General features: G+C 36.1%; 1 protein-coding gene across 1 annotated transcript in view; it reads right to left on the bottom strand.

The window, feature by feature from the left end:
* The window catches only part of col22a1 (collagen, type XXII, alpha 1), a 59740-nt gene that overhangs the window by 8731 nt on the left and 31373 nt on the right, over nucleotides 1–19636 (bottom strand). Inside the window, exons 18-46 of the mRNA XM_089122785.1 lie at nucleotides 19436–19489; nucleotides 18460–18495; nucleotides 18347–18376; nucleotides 18204–18257; nucleotides 17869–17922; nucleotides 14307–14360; nucleotides 13199–13252; nucleotides 13059–13112; nucleotides 12878–12931; nucleotides 12683–12736; nucleotides 12553–12597; nucleotides 12408–12470; nucleotides 12047–12100; nucleotides 9872–9913; nucleotides 9684–9716; nucleotides 9382–9435; nucleotides 7528–7581; nucleotides 7333–7386; nucleotides 7198–7251; nucleotides 6947–7000; nucleotides 6467–6571; nucleotides 4413–4457; nucleotides 3082–3159; nucleotides 2776–2811; nucleotides 2633–2686; nucleotides 1930–1974; nucleotides 1763–1792; nucleotides 297–410; nucleotides 93–146 (exon numbers count right to left, since the gene is read on the bottom strand). Coding sequence (XP_088978911.1) covers nucleotides 93–146; nucleotides 297–410; nucleotides 1763–1792; nucleotides 1930–1974; nucleotides 2633–2686; nucleotides 2776–2811; nucleotides 3082–3159; nucleotides 4413–4457; nucleotides 6467–6571; nucleotides 6947–7000; nucleotides 7198–7251; nucleotides 7333–7386; nucleotides 7528–7581; nucleotides 9382–9435; nucleotides 9684–9716; nucleotides 9872–9913; nucleotides 12047–12100; nucleotides 12408–12470; nucleotides 12553–12597; nucleotides 12683–12736; nucleotides 12878–12931; nucleotides 13059–13112; nucleotides 13199–13252; nucleotides 14307–14360; nucleotides 17869–17922; nucleotides 18204–18257; nucleotides 18347–18376; nucleotides 18460–18495; nucleotides 19436–19489 — 1566 coding nt within the window. The remainder of the gene's footprint in view (nucleotides 1–92; nucleotides 147–296; nucleotides 411–1762; nucleotides 1793–1929; nucleotides 1975–2632; nucleotides 2687–2775; nucleotides 2812–3081; nucleotides 3160–4412; nucleotides 4458–6466; nucleotides 6572–6946; nucleotides 7001–7197; nucleotides 7252–7332; nucleotides 7387–7527; nucleotides 7582–9381; nucleotides 9436–9683; nucleotides 9717–9871; nucleotides 9914–12046; nucleotides 12101–12407; nucleotides 12471–12552; nucleotides 12598–12682; nucleotides 12737–12877; nucleotides 12932–13058; nucleotides 13113–13198; nucleotides 13253–14306; nucleotides 14361–17868; nucleotides 17923–18203; nucleotides 18258–18346; nucleotides 18377–18459; nucleotides 18496–19435; nucleotides 19490–19636) is intronic.

Genomic DNA, 19636 nt, shown 5'->3' with positions numbered 1-19636 from the left:
TTTGACTGTATATATATATATATATATATATATATATATATATATATATATATATATATATATATATATATATATATCGTCTACATTCTAACCTTGGTTCCATCAGCACCAGGAGGTCCAGCGGGTCCTGTTGGTCCAGGAGGACCCTGCAAAAGCCACCAGTTAAATCCCAATAAAGACTCATAAATTAATCTATTATTTGAGGTTTTAAATGGAGGTAAACTGATTAAACGTGTATATTTCATGTTCTGTTTCAGTTCCATTAAAACATCGATTTCTAAATCATGATTCCTCACCGCATATCCATCCTGTCCGTTTTTCCCAGGTGGTCCAGTATGACCTTTGTCACCAGGAGGTCCTGGAGTACCTGGTTGTCCAGCTGGTCCAGGGGGACAATCTGAACAAATGTCCTGGGAAAGAGAAAAACACACTTACAACCTTTACAAGAATGGAAATCCATAACAAGAACTAACACTAAACTCAAAATCCTGGGTTTTCAACACTATATCTGATCAATAAAGGTGGATGCCAAATTAAGCAACTACACGTATTACAGAGAGCTTTAATGGTGTAATGGAGCTTTAATTAATATAATAGTGCAGCCAAATTAACTAAAATTTACTTACTAAGCCTCTCTTATGTCCCAGTTTTAGAAATTATAGATGGTGTGACCCTACCCTGATCTATATTATGGTGTGCACTTTAAGATAAATGTCCTATAATATATCCTATCCGCCATGGATGGGTGGGTGGAAGGATGAGCAAATGGAAGGATAGGCAGATAGATGGATGGATAGGTGGATGGATAAAAGGGCAAAGGGATGGATGGATGGATAAAAGGGTGGATGAGTGGATGGATGGATGGATGGATAAACGGATGGATAGATGAAAGGGTGGATGAGTGGATTGATGGATAAAAGGGCGGATGAGCAGATCGATGGATGGATGGATAAAAGGCTGGATGGATGGATGGATGGATGTATGAAAGGGTGGATACACGCATGGATGGATGGATAAAAGGGTGGATGAGTGGATGGATGAGTGGCTGGATGGATGGATAAAAGGTTGGATGAGTGGATGGATGGATGGATAAACAGATGGATGGATGAAAGGGTGGATGAGCAGATCGATGGATGGATAGATAAAAGGGTGGATGGATGGATGGATGGATGAAAGGGTGGATACGCGGATGGATGGATAAAAGGGTGGATGAGTGGATGGAAGAGCGGATGGATGGATATATCGATGGATAAAAAGATGGATGAGTGGATAGATGGGTGTATGTATAAAAGGGTGGATGAGTGGATGGATGGATGGTTAAAAGGGTGGATGAGTGGATGGGTGGATGGATAAAAGGGTGGATGGATAAAAGGTTGGATGAGCAGATGGATGGATGGATAAAAGAGTGGATGAGCAAATGGATGGATAGAAAGATGAACGGGAGAATGGTGGATTTTAGGATGGATGGATAAAATAGTGGATAAGTGGATGGATGGATGGATAAAAGGTTGGATGAGCGGATGGATGGATGGATAAAAGGGTGGATGAGTGGCTGGATGAGCGGATGGATGGATGGATAAAAAGCTGGATGAGCGAATGGATGGATAAAAAGGTGGATGAGTGGATGGATAAAAGGTTGGATGAGCGGATGGATGGATGGATAAAAGGGTGGATGAGTGGATGGATGAGCAGATGGATGGATAGAAGGATGAATGGGAGAATGGTGGATTTTAGAATGGATGGATGGATGGATGACTGTTACCTTCAGATCAGAAAGGTCTGCAGCTTTTCCCTGTAAAAGAGGTTGGGAAAACAAAACTGAATAAAACAGTTGTTTAACTGCATATATGATCCATCAGCAGCAGAGGAATATTCAATGTCTGCTGATTTGATGATTCCATATTTAAATGATGAACAGGTATCACTCACTGGTTCTCCAGCTGAGCCCTTCTCTCCAGGTCTTCCTGGTAAACCCTGCAGGTACACACACACACACATACACACATGACTCCTGCTGATGATCCTCACCACAGGTAAACACAAACCGTGTTAATCACAAACTGACACTGAATCCCCAAGAAGACTGAATGAGATCCACAGCAGGCCCTGGTTTAATTCTGCATCACGATTCAGGATTGAAAAGTAAAGCACTTCACTGTCATTGTACAGCTATAATATGATTAATGGAAGCTAAAGATGCTCCATCGGAGATGATGAATGAATGTTCTGCGTGGATTTCAAAAAATGAAACCAGCTTGCTAAGCAGTTGAGTGGTAACTCTAAATTTAAGCAATATTAATAGTAGAACCACTAACGTGAGTAGATATTTACTTTTTTGGAAAAGCAGAAACTGTTCTCTAAAATGTGAACATGAAATCTCACAGAATTATAAATACAACCTGCTACTAACTAGCATTAGCATATCACAGGCCCAAATTACAGAGCGTCTTCAGTTGTGTGCTGCGCGGTTATAAGAACTCATTTAAAAGTATTGATGCAAAACAAAACATGGTGTATCCATGGCCATATGAATCATCTGATCCCAGGGATTACAGTTTACAATATAGCCTTTAGCTAATGATGCTACAATAACAGAATTGTCCCTGTACAAGTAAATCAAAGTGAATCTTACATTATGTCCAGCGGGTCCCTGTGGTCCGCTCACTCCTGGAGGTCCTCTCAAACCCTGAATATCAAACATGACACGTCACTTAAGGCTGTTCTGTCAGCATCTGTCTCATTTGAAAGTGATATAAATATGAAGAGATTGTTTACCGCGGCTCCTGTCGGCCCTGGAGGTCCGGGAGGCCCCTAAGAAAGACAGAATATATGACCATAAATACATTTGTCTCTGTTTGTCTTCAGTAAGCTGGGTCAGAAATACAGTAGATGGAAAAGTCACATAAGCTTTCACATAATAAAAGCATGTTTTGTGTACTGTGTGCACGATACAGTATGTGCGCTTGTATATACAAATGTGTTCACTCAAACTACAGCAAACTTATGTGAAAATGAATGCATTTTGATTGGATATTGCAACGGAAGAATGAGCAGATGACATGACTGTGTGTGTTTCTGTACCTGAGGTCCAGTGGTTCCCTCTCCGGCTGGTCCTCTGTTTCCTGGCATTCCTGGCATGCCCTGTGGGCCGGGCAAGCCCTAAAACGCAAAATAAAAAGTGAATTATTTGCTGGATAATTATAATTCCACTTCCAATATAAACACTATAACTCTGTGCATTGCTGCACACTCTCAAAAAAAAGGTACAAAAGCTGTCACTGGGGCTGTACCTTTTCAAAAGGTAAACTTTTTCCATTTTAGGTGCTAATATGTACATTTTAGGTGTTATTATGTGCATTCAGGTGCTAATGTGTACATTTAGGTGCTAATATGTACATTTTGGGTGCTATTATGTATATTTTAGGTGGTATTATGTACATTTAGGTGCTAATTTGTACATTTTAGGGGCTATTATGGTGCTTATATGTACATTTTAGGTGCTATTATGTACATTTAGGTGCTAATATGCACCCTTTAGGTACAAAAGTGTACAGCCGCAGTGACAGCTTTGGGACCTTTTTTTCTGAGAGTGTAGATATTGTTCTTTTGTGTTTATAATATTGACTCTAATCTTTATTGTAATACATATATTTAGTATGGTAATCTCTCTCTCTCTCTCTCTCTCTCTCTCTCTCTCATTTTTCCGTCACAAAAAATATTGTAAAATAATAGTAGTTTAAAATAAGTGTTTTCTATTTGAATATATTTGAATTGTAATTTATTCCTGTAATCAAAGCTGAATTTTCAGCATCATTACTCCAGTCTTCAGACACACATGATCCTTCAGAAATCATTATAATATGAGGATTTGCTGCTCAAAAGAACATTTATTATCATTATCGATGTTGAAAACAGTTGAGCTGCCTAATAATTTTTGTGGAAATATTTTCCAGAATTCTTTAATAAATGGAATTTTCTTTAAAATAGGAATCTTTTGTAATACTATAAGTGTATCTACTGTAACTTTTGATCAATTTAATGCATTCTTTCTGGTTAAAAACTTTAAAGAAATAATAATATCTCACTGAACCTAAACATTTAAACGAGAGTGTATGTAAAGTCGAGCACTGACTGATAAGTCAGTAGCAAAAGGTACAGTAGCAAAATGAATATCTGGTACTTTTTCCTCAGGAAAACGTCTTTGCTATCATTATCTGGTTGTCTGAAATTTCATTAAAAACCATCATATAAATGAAATGCCAATGAAAAGTGATTCAGCTTTTGCCTCTGGGGAACACACACCTGCTCATGATATTAAAAATGCCCAAAAATATATTTCATGATAATGGAAGACAAAATTAAGTCTGTTTTTCTTCTAACAAGTAAAAACACCCACATAGAAGTCTCATTACCTTCAGTCCGGGAGGTCCAGCTGGACCCGGAGGTCCTGTATCACCCTGTAATTACACAAAGCAGAGTAATACTGTGCTTCTAGCATCTCTCTATTTCTAGATATTTTATTAGTCCTCTCACAAAATCATATTTAGTTTATTTTTAAGGGGTTATTTTATTATTGTTTTTTTTTAAGATATACAGAATGAAATTTAAGTCATGATTCACTAAAAATTGTGATGCCATTTTGTTTGGTGTATATAATACAGCATACACATCACTCCATTTGATTATTTTATATACACACACACACACAAGCATGTGTCTCTGTTGGATAGACTGAGTGCGTGTGTGTATAGCTGGAAAAATAAGGCAGCTGTAACTATAAAACAACCCCGGTTCCCCTGTAACACCTGCAGCCAGTCTCATTGACTCATTAGTTTAATGTGTGGTACTTTTATTCTCCACGTTTCAGTACTTTTAACCACAATCAGCAAATATAAATGGAAAAAGTTAGGGTAAACAACTTTAAGATTCTCCAGAGCACAAGATGTAAACAGCTTATTAGATGCAATTTTACACGCTCATGTCGGGAAACCTTAAAACAAGAACGAAACGAAATGCAAGCTCTTTTCTTCTAAAGCTAATTGGCCAGTAGTATTGAGACCATTTGCAATTTTAAAGCAGTAGCTCACTTTTCAAAAAACTTTTGCTGATAATTTACTCACCCCCATGTCATCCAAGATGTCCATGTCATTCTTTCTTCAGTCGAAATTAAATTAAGGTTTTTGATGAAAATATTCCAGGATTTTTTTCCATATAATGGACTTCAATGGGAACCAAACGGTTCAAGGTCCAAATGAGAGTTTCAGTGCAGCTTCAAAGGGCTTTAACCGACACCAGACGATGAATAAGGGTCTTATCTAGCGAAACGATCGGTCATTTCAAAAATAAATAAAAAAGTTTAAGTTTTATAAGCACAAATGCTCACCTTGCTCTGTTCTGTGATGCAGAAAACATTGTGATTTTCCTGTTCGAACTCGTTCATCTAAATTAACTAATATTTTTTGAGTCATTTCATTCATTCAACGAATAAAATGCAAGAAATGAGAAAAGATTCGTCTGGTGTCATTTAAAGCCTTTTGAAGCTGCATGGACATCTTGGATGACATGGGGGTGAGTGAACTATGAACAAAAGTTTTTTTTTTAAAGGATTTTTGCTGATAATTTACTCACCCCCATGTCATCCAAGATGTCCATGTCTTTCTTTCTTCAGTCAAAAAGAAATTAAGGTTTTTAATGAAAACGTTCCAGGATTTTTCTCCATATAATGGACTTCAATGGGAACCAAACGGTTCAAGTTCCAAAAGAAACTTTCAGTACAAACTGCAAACTTGTTTAAAGGGCTTTAAACGATTTCAGACGATGATTAAGGGTCTTATCAAGTGAAACGATCGCTCATTTTTTAAGAAAATAACAAAGTTTAAGTTTTATAAGCTCAAACGCTCGCCTTGCTCTGTTCTGTCACGCACTCCTGTTCGAACTCGTTCAACAAAATGAACAAATCTTTTTCCGAATCAATTCGTTCGTTTATTTCACCGTATGAACCAAATGACTCGGAAAAAGATTTGTTCATTTTGATGAACGAGTTCGAACAGGAGTGCGTGACAGAACAGAGCAAGGCGAGCGTTTGAGCTTATAAAACTTAAACTTTGTTATTTATTTATAAAACGATCGATCGTTTCGCTTGATAAGACCCTTATTCATCATCTGGAATCGTTTAAAGCCTATTTGAACAAGTTTGCAGTTTGTACTTAAAGTTTCTTTTGGAACTTGAACCATCTGGTTCCCATTGAAGTCCATTATATGGATAAAAATCCTGGAATGTTTTCATCAAAAACCTTAATTTCTTTTCAACTGAAGAAAGAAAGACATGGACATCTTGGATGACATGGGGGTGAGTAAATTATCAGCAAAAGTTTTTTCAAAAGTGAACTACTCCTTTAAAGTCAAATCAGTATCAAATGTATAATCCATGGTATCAAGCTTATGAATCACAAAATGAATGCATTACCTTTGTTCCCTCTTTGCCTTTTCCTGGCAAACCGATTTCTCCCCTTAAACCAGGCTCACCGGTTGGACCAGGGGGTCCAGAAGGACCATCTTTACCTGCATCTCCCTGGTGGCATATAAATAGCCATAAATACAAACAAAAAACCCAACATGTCCTAAGAAAAATTTAAAATGTAAATTATGTTTCAAGAAAATAAATAACTATTGAATAACTATTAAATAATCCATTGATGAGCCAAAACATTATGGCCACCCGTTTAGAATGATGTCGGTGTGCTGCCAAAACAGCGTCGACCCACCCACGGGAATTTGGAGGCCAGGGCAACACCTTGAATCATGTTCCTCAATCTATTTCTGAACAATGTGTGTTCAACAGTGTGGCCAGGTTTATTATCCTGCTGAAAGAGGCCAACTCCACCAGGGAACGTGTTAAAACTATAATTTAAAACTATAATTTTAATTAGTTGTTTAATTCCTTTACCTTCTCTCCTCTCTGTCCAGCGATACCAGGTGGACCGATGCTGCCTGGAATACCCTAAAAAAAACACACAGACAAGTTGTTTACACTCGCAAAAGTTAAATTTTAAAACATTTGAGATCACTACCAGAAAAATTACAACCTGCTTATATGACACCATATGCATGTACACATTTGACACAAATTGTACGTTTCCTAAAATAGATCTTGTATTTCGGATGTCAAAAAAGCCAAGAATTTATTTGAGAACGTACCACGTTGCCTGGCAGCCCTCTGAGCCCCTGAGGGCCCGTCAATCCAGGCGGACCCTGAAGAAAGTGAAGAGTTTGACAGTGAAAAGTTACAAGAAACAAACAATACATTCATGTGTGAGAAGAAGACAAACTCACTGGGTCTCCATGTCTCCCTGCCTCTCCTTTATCACCAGTGTCACCCTTAGGGCCCTGTTCAAACAGGAGAAAGACATCAAGACTCCATTTCTTGAAAAATCACTGACATTTTCACAGGAATGACTGGAGAATGTAGATAGTCTGATGTGAATGAAAGCAGCTCAGATGTTTTATGAAGGAGCGTTTCTGGTTTACCGCAGGTCCGGAGTGTCCTCTGAATCCCTGCTCTCCAGGAAGTCCTCTTTGACCCTGGGAATATTAGAGATTGTGAAGGTTATCAGATTCATTTCAGTCACAAGTCTTAATGTATACCATAATATCCTTAAAGTGTGTAACAGAATATCAGTAACCAGACAGTTTCTGGTCTCATTGATTTCCACAGTAGGAAAAAAAATATAATATGGAAGTCAATGAGACCAGAAACTGTCTGGTTACTGATATTCTTCTAAATATCTGAAAATCGTCTGAATGCATTCGAAAACGGTAAAACCCAACTGTTTAACTCTGGGGGAGTGGTAAAATGAGCCTATTTCCATAAAAAGTGGAGTATCCCTTTAAAGTTTCGATCCAATTTGTTTTGTAATCACTGTTCCCCCGACTGAGCCTGGTTTCTCCCAAGGTTTTTTCCTCTATTCAATCACCTGATGGAGTTTTGGTTCCTTGCCACTGTTGCCTTGGCTTTTGGCTTGCTTAGTTGGGACATTTAATATTCAACAATATTATTGACCTGTGTTGTATTATTTTCATGTTATCACTGTGAAGTTTGATACAATCTGTATTGTAAAAAGCGCTATATAAATAAAGGTGACTTGACTTGAATGTTTAAATATACTTTTTAGTTTATTTAGGCATGGTGACTTTGAAATCTCATAAAGTTTATGCTACACTCCAGAAATGAAACCTGGCTCTCTTTTAAGATGACGTCAGGGCAGAAATGATTGCATTTGGCCTGACTAGTGAGAACTGCAGTAATTCAACAGAGATTTCTCATTTCAAACTAATACATTCAGGAGAGAGCATACATCATCATAACAAGCTTGTCTATGTTTCTGTAAATGATGCACTGCTTCGTGTCTGGACTATTTTATTAGATGAGTGCATCTTTGTGCAGTTTTATATATATATATATATATATATATATATATATATATACATACATACACACACACACACACACACACACATATATATATATATATATATAAATAATTATAAAGCATTAACTGACATTAGTAGTGTTGGAGTGACCACAAATATGAATTATCCCACACTAATCTTCCTAGATGATTTGGTTATGTGACCTAATTATATTCGTCAGTCAAACTTTCACTTTGATATTTAGAAACTGATGTCCTGTAAAGATGTGCTTGAGTTGGTCTGCCTTATTAGACTTTATTTGCTTATTTTCTTTATTTGATATTCTAATATTACTAAGTCAAGAGATTGACTATGCAGAAAAGCTAATCTTGGAGATGTCAAAATTGAAATGTCAACAATTTAACAAAATAAATATGCTAAAGTAAATGTCAATAGCACTGATCTGTGAATAGATGCCCAGGATCTGCTTTATTAAAAAAGGCACCTTCACCTGTTTTGAGATATTATCAGGTGCTAAAACTATAGCAAATGGTGTCCAATAGCAGAATGCTGGTTTTAACGTGAGCTCACAGAGGTACATGATATCAGCTGATGGGATGCAACGCCCCTGACCTTCATGTTTATTAATATTCCTTTATGCAACGTTGAATCCTTTAATATCTATTGTCAAAAAATGTGTGAAACGCTTCAGGTGGCTGTTCTCAGAAATGAAAAGCACATATTTAGCTGTTGCCTTTCAAGTAAATTTGCCTCATGGTTCCTCAAACTGACAGCAGACTTTATTATGTCTGCACTTATCACAGTAAAGTGATTCTGTAAATGAACATTTTCAGACGCACAAGAGAACAGTACAACCAAACCTGACTCTCTACTGCCCTCTTGAGATGATTCCTGCAACATGGAAAAGATAGAGTAGTTCATTACATTTAAAATTATTGTTGGAAAGCTCACCATCTCGCCTGGTTTTCCTTGATCTCCTTTCTCTCCCTTCTCTCCTGGCTTGCCCTAAAGATCAGGAAATTTCAAATGTGAATGTAAAACAGGCAAAATATATAATTTATTATATGATACGGTGGCCTCAGAGAGTATTTCAACTTAAAAATGAGTGCATCAAAATATTGTTCAGGGTAAAGACAGACAGCACAAATACACTTAAATAAGTTTATTAATAGATATACTCACAATATCTATTAACAACCTATTCTCAATATCTATTACTCAAAATAAGCTCAAAATCAAAACCGATAACTTACCGGTTCGCCAGGTTCAGGAATCACGTTGGCCACCTACAGAAAATAAAAACACATCACAAATATGAATTAAGAGCCTCATTCATCAGCTGAATCAATACATGATTAAACACTAAAAACTATATCATCTGTAAATGTATATTTATATGGTTATATTTGTATGCAATATGTCAATTTTCAACTGTACTCACATTGCCTGGGACCCCGGCTGGACCCCTGGGGCCCACCTCACCCTGTATGAATGGAAAAAAAAAAGTCACAGAGAGAGGTTATATCCTCATCCTGTCAGCATGTTAATGATCTCATTAACAACCTCATGCCCTCAGGAGACCATCACTGACATGTGTGAGACAAACACATGCTCAAAAACGGCCCTCTGGAAGCCTGTTGTGTTTATATCACAAATGCCGTTATCCAGAGGTGACTTGTAGGCTAAAACACAACAAATGAGTCTTAGATAATCACCTAATCATTCTTTATTTTATTTTTAGACATTTCAAGTCATCAAAACTATTAATTAACTAAATACACTATCATTCAAAAGGTATTTTAATGTTTTTAAACAGAAGTCTCAGGCTGCGTTCACACTGCAGGGGATTAATGCTCAATTCCAATTTTGTGAAAAAATTAGATTTTTTTGCAAGGCCATTCACATTTCCAATTAAATGCAACCTTTTGTGATCTCCTTCATGAACGTGAACGTGAAATGACCCAGAAGTGACCCACATGCGCAGAAGAGTACTCAAGGGTCAACGACGTCACTTGTTTTTTTTGTGGAAGCAGCTAAACATGGATGCCAACAGTGTAGCTCGTTCAGCAATATTAAAGTTTCCCCCAACATTAAAGTTTTTTTCCCAACATTAAAGTTTTTTTCCCAACATTAAAGTTTTTTTCCCAACATTAAAGTTATTTCCCCAACATTAAAGTTTTTTCCCAACATTAAATTTTTTTTGCCAACATTAAAGTTATTTTCCCAACATTAAAGTTTTTTTCCCAACATTAAAGTTATTTTCAAAACATTAAAGTTATTTTCCCAACATTAAAGTTATTTTCCCAACATTAAAGTTGTTTTCCAACATTAAAGTTATTTTCCAACATTAAAGTTTTTTTTCCCAACATTAAAGTTATTTTCCAAACATTAAAGTTATTTTCCAAACATTAAAGTTATTTTCCAAACATTAAAGTTGTTTTCCAACATTAAAGTTATTTTCCAAACATTAAAGTTATTTTCCAACATTAAAGTTATTTTCCCAACATTAAAGTTATTTTCCCAACATTAAAGTTATTTTCCCAACATTAAAGTTATTTTCCAACATTAAAGTTATTTTCCCAACATTAAAGTTATTTAACAAAATTAAAGTTTTTTCCCCCAACATTAAAGGTTTTTTTTTAACATTAAAGTTATTTTCCCAATTTTAAATTTATTTTCCCAACATTAAATTTTTTCCCAACATTAAACTTATTTTCCCAACATTAAAGTTACTTCCCCAACATTAAAGTTATTTTCCCAAAATTAAAGTTATTTCCCCAAAATTACAGTTATTTTCCCAACATTAAAGTTTAAATTTATGTTTGTTTTTTCCCCAACAGAGCCAGAACAATTACAATCTTCTCATTCCCACCTACTTCAACGCAGAATTATGGCGTTTGTCGCATATCAATGACGTGCGGTTGGGATAAGTGTGACCTGGTCGTTCAGATTGAAGTCGATTTTCAAAAGATCGGATATACAGTATATCGGATTTGGAACATATACCCAAGTGGCCTGGCTCGCATTTGACAAGATCGGATCCGTGTCGTTCAGACTGTCATGAAAATATCAGATACAGGTCACATAAGGGCAAAAAAAAAAAAAAATCGGAATTGGGTCGTTTCAGCCTGCAGTGTGAATGTAGCCTTTTGCTCCTTAAAGCAGTATTTATTTGTTCAAAAATACAGCAAAAAACAGTAAAATTGTGAAATATTATTACATTTCAAAATAACACGTTTTCCATTGAATATATTTTAAAAAGTAATTTATTCCTGTGATGAAAAACTGAACTTTAAATTACTCGTCTTCAAAGTCACATGATCCTTCAGAAATCATTCTTATATGATGATTTGCTGCTGAAGAAACTGTGATAGTATTTCTTAATATTATCAAAGTTGAAAACAGTCGTGCTGCTTAGGATTCCTTGATGAATACAAAGTTCAAAATAGCAGCATTTATTTTGAAATTGAAATCTTTTCCTTTTCAATGTAAATGTATTTTTGTCTCTTTTCATCAATTTAACATGTTTTTGCTGACATTTACAAGTATTAATATCTTTTAAAAAAAAGAAACTATTCAAAAAGTGCACATTTCCAGCAGTCTTTTTGTTTCTCACCTTGTCTCCTTTGTCTCCTTTGAAGCCAGTAGGTCCATCTTTCCCTCTTTCACCCTACAAGACAGACAGACGGATGAAGATCTGACAAACTCATGACTCAAACTGACATTAACAAGACTCAATTCTTATTTTTATCTCATCATCTTTGTGCTGATATATAGCCTGGACATGTCTTATGAGAAGTGAATAGATGATGGTTCTCACAGTAGAGTTTTTCTACAGTAGATCCTGATATTTTTACCAAATCAATATCTATTGATTCTGTTAATCAATGAAACACCTGATTCTGACCTCAAAACATCAAGAGCAAAGAGAGAATTTGATTCTTTCAAACAAACGTCCATATAGTATGCGGTCTTACTTGGCCTCCCCTCTCTCCTTTGGGTCCTATCGGGCCGACCTGTCCAGCCAAACCAGGCTCTCCCTGAGGCGGAACAAGACAGCCGTTTCATATGTGCTTTTGCCAAGGCATTCTCAAAACTCATTTAAGTTTTTGCTTTCCTCACCCGTTCACCAGCAGGTCCTCGGGGTCCTGGAGGGCCTTCATCTCCCTGAGAGAAAGGCAAAGTAGCATTAGTGCTAAAAAAAAAATTCCAACCCAGATCTTAAACAACTAGTCCACAAACCACCCTTTACCTTCGATCCCGGTTTACCAGGGAAACCGTCCTGTCCGGGTTCTCCTCGTTCCCCCTAATGGAAATGCAAAATAATTACAAAAACACAAATGAAAAGGTCAAAAACCAGATCTGGCCTTTCGACGAGTGTATAAATGATGAAGTTCTGCCTCCAGAGAACTGAGTTCACAGTTTGCCTCATTAAAACAGTTCTAACCTTCACGCCGTCGTTTCCAGGGAAACCATCCAATCCATCTTTTCCTGGCAGACCCTGAAAAAATAATTACCATTAAAATCATTATTTCAAGTTTTTCCAGTGTTCCGTTAATAAGGTAACAGATTGTTAAAGTGCGGACAATATGAGCTTGAGTTCTCAGGGTAAAGTCACAGCGACTCACTGGTTTTCCTGCTTCTCCTAGTTTTCCCGGGAAGCCGATTTCACCGGGTAATCCCTGTGAGAACAAACAGATCAATTTCATATCATCTGTATACTATTATGTGGCTGTGTGACATATTGTTTTGGTGTATGTAAACTTACTGGAGGTCCCGTCTGTCCAGGGCTGCCACTAAGACCAGGAGGCCCCTGAGGACCCTAGAAACAAAAATAAAACTTGAAATGTTACATTAGAAATTAATAAATTTTTGGAGTCAATGTACCCCCACGTCCTCACATTACTCACATTATTTACATGATAATCACTGCACGTATCTTTACCAAATCGTGTTTCGTTTTTTTAATCTGAGTGATGTTCATTCCTCTAGTAACCACTAGAGGTCACTGTTACTCTAAAAAGACTTTGGATTTTTTTTAAAGGGATCATCGGATGACCACTTTCCACATGTTGATATGATTCCAAAGGGTCTTCATGTAAAGTTTGTAACATGCTTGGGTTAAAATTCCTCAATGGTTGTGTAAAAAAACACTTTTTACCTCCTCAAATGTTCACAGAGACCCGTTTCGGTGCATGTCTCTTTAAATGATAATGAACAACTGCTCACCCCACCCCTCTCTTCCATGGGTTGTGCTATCTTGGCAGACAGTAAACAATTGGCTGAGGGTGAAAATATGCTAATACGGGACAGTCCGTCAGAGGTCGTGGTGGTTGTGTCCACACACTGCAAACACACATTTCTATGCAAACACCATACTAAAGTGATTTTTGCATCCGATGACCTCTTTAAGACAATCATGTTCAGAATTCCATCTAATCAAAATACTCTGTAATACTATTTCTGCAGTATGAACTATACACTATTTTCTGTACATGTTAAATATGTAAGTGAACTATTATTTTTCAAAACACTTACTGATAAAAAAAAGATCCTTTTAAATATATATATATACATAGTAGGCTAGTTTGCAGGAGCTTTACACTCTAAAAATGCTGGGTTGTTTTAACCCAACTTTGGGTCAAATATGGACAAACCCAAATGTTGGGTTAAAATGTAATTAAAAATGTAACCCAATGGCTGGGTTTGTCCATATTTAACCCAAAGTTGGGTTGAAACAACCCAGCATTTTTTTGTTTGAGAGTGTAGTATTTGATTCTGAACAATTCTAAAAACAAACCCAAAATGCAAATCACACTTGACAAGAAAAATAAAGTGCAGAGGGTTCTGCTCAGACCAAGACTGAATGTTCTTACGGGTGGTCCTGGAAGACCATCAACTCCTGGCAATCCTGCATCCCCCTTTTTACCCTAGAGAAACAGAGAAGACAATGTCTCATCAGCTTGTATTATGTGGAAAATAAAAAAGGAGATATAAGGAATCAAGATATATTTTATAAAATAAAACAATGAAGTGATTGCATTAATATCAGCTATAATTAACCTTTTTAATCACAATAAAAGCATATTACTTTTTTATTCTACTAATCAGTTATCCATCTTTTCTCTCTAAATTAAATCTGTTCACCGTATAAATCGCTCGAGTCTCTTCAGAAAATTGGACTAAACCACTAATCAACAAAAAATGGAATAGTTTTATGATCCGTTTATGAAGTTTTTGAAGTGTCAGTTGCGTTCATCAAAAAGTCTTACAGGTTTGGAACGACAAATTAGTAATTATGCGAGTAATTATTTTTGGGTGAACTATCGCTTTCAGGCATTTAATTTCTCTTAGCGTGCTTTTTTTTCTTCAAATTGTTATTAACTTAATGGAAATGTCAACATTTCTGAACTTTACCTGACCCACAGTTTCTGCACAAACTGTGAGAGGTCGGGTAGAGTTCATGTCTTCTTTCTGGCATCTATAATGACTCCAATTTAACTTTCCATTAATTAGAGACATAAAACAAGGGTTGTTCTGCCCTCTAGTGGACAAACTGGAAATGGCTCTTGATTGACATTCAGATTCAGATTCACTTTATTAGCCATTTGCAGTATAAAACCACATTGGAAAAAATGTGCAAAAAGTCTCTCAAGGTGCAATGTCACACGTAAAAGGACATATATTATATCCAATATTAAATAGAAATGAGAAAAATTGCAAAATGGCAGTAAATGGAAATAGAACAAAGAAAGATAGGCTACTAAAGACCCTGTTAGCATGTTTTTTTTCCTGTTTATTTCTTTTTTTTCTATTTATTTCTTTTTTCTATTTCTATTTCTTTCCAACTGAAACAGGATGTCAGGTTGGAACATATAATAGAAGGGCTCATACTGTCCTTGACCATGATTAGCTACATGCTAATGCTAGCAGTTGGTCTCAGGTAGGGCTTTAGTTTTTATATCCCTATCTGAAATGTTGTTGTTTACGTATGCTAGCATATACATCATAGACTAAAAGCCACAAAAACAGTTAAGAGTTTTAATGGTATAGAAGCAGAGCGTACATGTATCTTCCTCACTTTCATATTTGTTCAATCATGGCAGAACATGCTAACTCTTGCTAACAGGTTAGCAGCATCCCCTGCTGATGGCACACAAGGCAAGGACAATTACTTTGAAGGTATTTAAGCAATAAGAGCTTAAAATAGAGAGATATGAACTCTTTTAACGTCTCACTCAGGGCTCCCTGCCGTTCTACAGTGCATCATTCACTCAAGCGCCACCCGCTGTGTGTCTGTGCTGTGCGCGAGATCTGTGTCAGATTCCCTATCTAAAAGCTTCTGAAAGCCCGTGTGCTCTGAAAGCTTCTGTGTTTCCCGCTGGGACAGAGAGAACTTGGGCAACACTCAGAACACCTGCAAACCCTGCTGAGATACAATACTGAGCTAGGAACTGCGCACCTAAAAATGAGAATTCAACTTTGCAAGGATAAAAGCAAGCAATATACTGTACACACAATGTCTTTGTGTCTACCGGTCCTAGTTGGTTCATTGGCACTTTTCAGATAGTTGTCCAGCTAAATAACAGGTTGGTGAGGTTGAGAAACCATCTTAAACCAGCAGACCAGATTTAGGTGGATTAAGTGAGTTTTTACAGTGCAGCAAAATCGAGAACCAATGCCTTCAATGGCCAGTCTTCATGTGGTAAATATGAAACGGGCAGATCGCCTAAATGTCTGTCTGTTAACAGCTTAAAATCTTAAACCTGTGTCACTTTATCATTATTTATGTGCTATCACAGTTCTTAATAATTTGAATTAACTTTTTTTATTCAGTTTAGATTTTATTTCTAAATATTTTTTGTTTATTTTTTTAATGTCAGATGTAGTTTTATTTTAGTTAGTAATATTAGTACTTCAAAAGACATAAAATAACACTCAGAAAATCTATTTTTTTTGTTTGTTGAAACTTTAGATAAAATATAAAAAATACATATAATGAAAGTTTGCATATGTTCTTTATGAGTATCATATTTGATACACCAGGCTTTTATGGCTCATATAGTATGATAAGAGAATATGGAGCTCATACTCAATAAAATAAATAAAACACTTTAATTCAGAAAGAGAAAAGTCAGAATTGTGAGCTAAAGTCTCAATTCTGTCTTTTTTTCTCACAATTGCGACTTTATTTCTCAGAATTGCAACTTTATTTCCTAGAATTGCGACTTTATATCTCACAATTGCAACTTTATTACTCAGAATTGCGACTTTATATATCGCAATTGTGACTTTATTTCTTAGAATTGTGACTTTATTTCTCACAATTGCAACTTAATTTCTCAGAATTGTGACTTTATATCTCGAAATTGCAACTTAAGTTCTCAGAATTGTGATTTTATATATCGCAATTGTGACTTTATTTCTCAGAATTGCGACTTTATATCTCGCAATTGCGACTTTATTTCTCAGAATTGCGACTTTTTATCTCGCAATTACGACTTTATTTTCTCAGAATTGCAACTTTTTATTTCGCAATTGCAACTTTATTTCTCAGAATTGCAACTTTATTTCTCAGAATTGCGACTTTATATCTCGCAATTGCGACTTTATTTCTCAAAATTGCGACTTTATATCTTGTAATTGCAACTTTATTTCTCAAAATTGAGACTTTATATCTCGCAATTGCGACTTTATTTCTCAGAATTGCGACTTTTTATCTCGCAATTGCAACTTTATTTCTCAGAATTGCGACTTTATATCTCGCAATTGTGACTCAAAATTGCGACTTTATATCTCGTAATTGCAACTTTATTTCTCAGAATTGAGACTTTATATCTCGTAATTGCAACTTTATTTCTCAGAATTGCGACTTTATTTCTCAGAATTGCGACTTTTTATCTCGCAATTGCGACTTTATTTCTCATTGCGACTTTATTTTTTGCAATTGCGACTTCTTCAAAATATCTTCTTTTGTGTTCAATAGAAGAAAGTAAGTTAAACTGATTTGGAACAACATGAGGGTGAATAAATTATCACAGAATTTATTTATTTTATTATTACAGAATTTATTTATCATTTAAATGCATAAAAACCTTGTTCTGTTTGCTTGTTTTTCATTTTTGGAGCTGTTATCCAACTGCTATTATAATTTGACAAGAATCAATTTTTACCAAGAACCATGAGAACATTTTAATGATGCCGTCCTCTCATCAGTTTGAGGGCATCTGAGAGCATTTGAACATCTCCTGTCTCTCTTCCTAACAAGCTCCTCCGCTTTAATCTGACCCCACAGAGCACTCAAAAATACCACAACATGAACTGAGATTCACAGTTTCTAGCCAGTCTCTATGGTTACCCCAGATCAGGTTCTAGAACACCTCACATCTCCATTAAAAGCAGCCGATGGATTATTACAATCAAATATAAATGTCCTACCCTTTGTCCGTTCTCACCCATCTCACCGGGCAAACCTGGAGGTCCAGGTGGGCCCTGAGGAAAACAACAGAAACAATAGGCTGATCAAAAACAATGAAGGTCACAAAAACAATGCTGCTTTTTTTCATAAACAGACCATGAATATAATGTACAGTGATCTCAAAAATTATCTGGACACTTGAGCCTTATGTAAAACGTCTGAATGTCATTGCATTCGTAGTATATCTGCAATCAGGAGCTTTTCTCAGAACGAACTTTACTTTTCTTCTTCAATACGTAACTTTAAAACAATAAAACTAGTTTGAAACAGCATTACATTACAAAATATATCTTACAGGAGGTCCAGGGGGGCCGTCCGCTCCTGGGGGTCCTCGTTCTCCTGGGACGCCCTGAAAACCACACACACATACACACGATTTAGAGAATACTCTGAAAGAAGCAAAGGTAGACTTCTCTTCAAAAAAGATGTTACACTTACAGTCTCCCCTTTGAGTCCTGCCAACTGAACCTGAGGAAAAACACAGATCAATTCAACTCAATCCAGTAGTTTTACAATGTAAATTAATTCAGTTTACGAATCAAACGTCTTACTGCATCGCCAGGTATTCCAGCAGGACCTTGTTCCCCCTATCAAACAAACACAGAGATTATGAAACAACATCTGAATGGTTTAAGCAAGAGATTTATCTAATGCTGGTTCGACTCCCACAAACAGTGATTTGATATTTGAGTTAAACTGTCTGTACTGCAACGTCTGACATTTTTCTCATTTCCTTTGGGAATAAGTACATGAAAGTGTGTGTGTGATAAAATGAGACAGACTGATTGCATATTTGAATGGGTGTCTTTGTGGATGAGCGTGAGAAATACAGACATATCATTCAAAACTATAATTTTCCAAGAAAGATATGTGTTTTGGGATTTTATGTGAAAAGGGGAAGAGTTAAATATATTACCGGGGTGCATCTTCAACTACCAAATAAATGAAAAATGACTTTGAAAATGAGACTTAACTGAAAAAAATATGGGTTTGGAGCAATTTGAGAATGAATAAAAGACTTGCCCAGATCTTTAAAACCAAAGGAACCAGCATTCCCCAAAAAGTGTCCATACTAGGGGTGTAACGATACCCTCATGTCACGATTCGATGCATATCACGTTACTGAACTCATGATACGATATTATTGAGATAAACGGTTAACAAAAATACACTGTTGATTAAAATGCTAAATTTGATATTACATTGTGGGTTTAAATGAATAGGCTTGGACTTGTAACCCAAGGACAATGGTGACACCAGAATAAAAATATTCATGATTCTGAAGATGAAAATACAGAATTATTGTAGATGAATATGATTGCACTCTTTATATTTAAAATAATGTCAGCCACTTTTTACTAACATCAGTCATTTAGCATTATCAGGACACACAAATATTCCCACATTGCATTATTATACATTATAATCAACACTATATATTATAGTTCAATGTAGTACTGACACTAAACCTCTGAAAACTATGGGGGGACTATCCACAATACATATTTTTACACCCCTAGTCCATACCTTTTCTCCTTTGACTCCATTTGATCCAGGAGCGCCACTCAGCCCCCTAGGACCCTGATTTTAGAGAAAAAGAGTCATTTAGTTCAAACATATAGCAATACTTGACACAAGCTTACATTAATATCTTCAACTTCCAGTGTAAATGCTGAGCAAAATGGTACATGACAGATTAAATACATTATAGAATCCTCTGAACACTTA

Source organism: Pimephales promelas, chromosome 18 (assembly GCF_988280905.1).
Source record: "Pimephales promelas chromosome 18, fPimPro1.hap1.1, whole genome shotgun sequence".
Classification (NCBI taxonomy): domain Eukaryota; kingdom Metazoa; phylum Chordata; class Actinopteri; order Cypriniformes; family Leuciscidae; genus Pimephales; species Pimephales promelas.
Note: the sequence above shows the minus strand (reverse complement) of the source record. Positions and strands in the feature narration are given on the sequence as shown.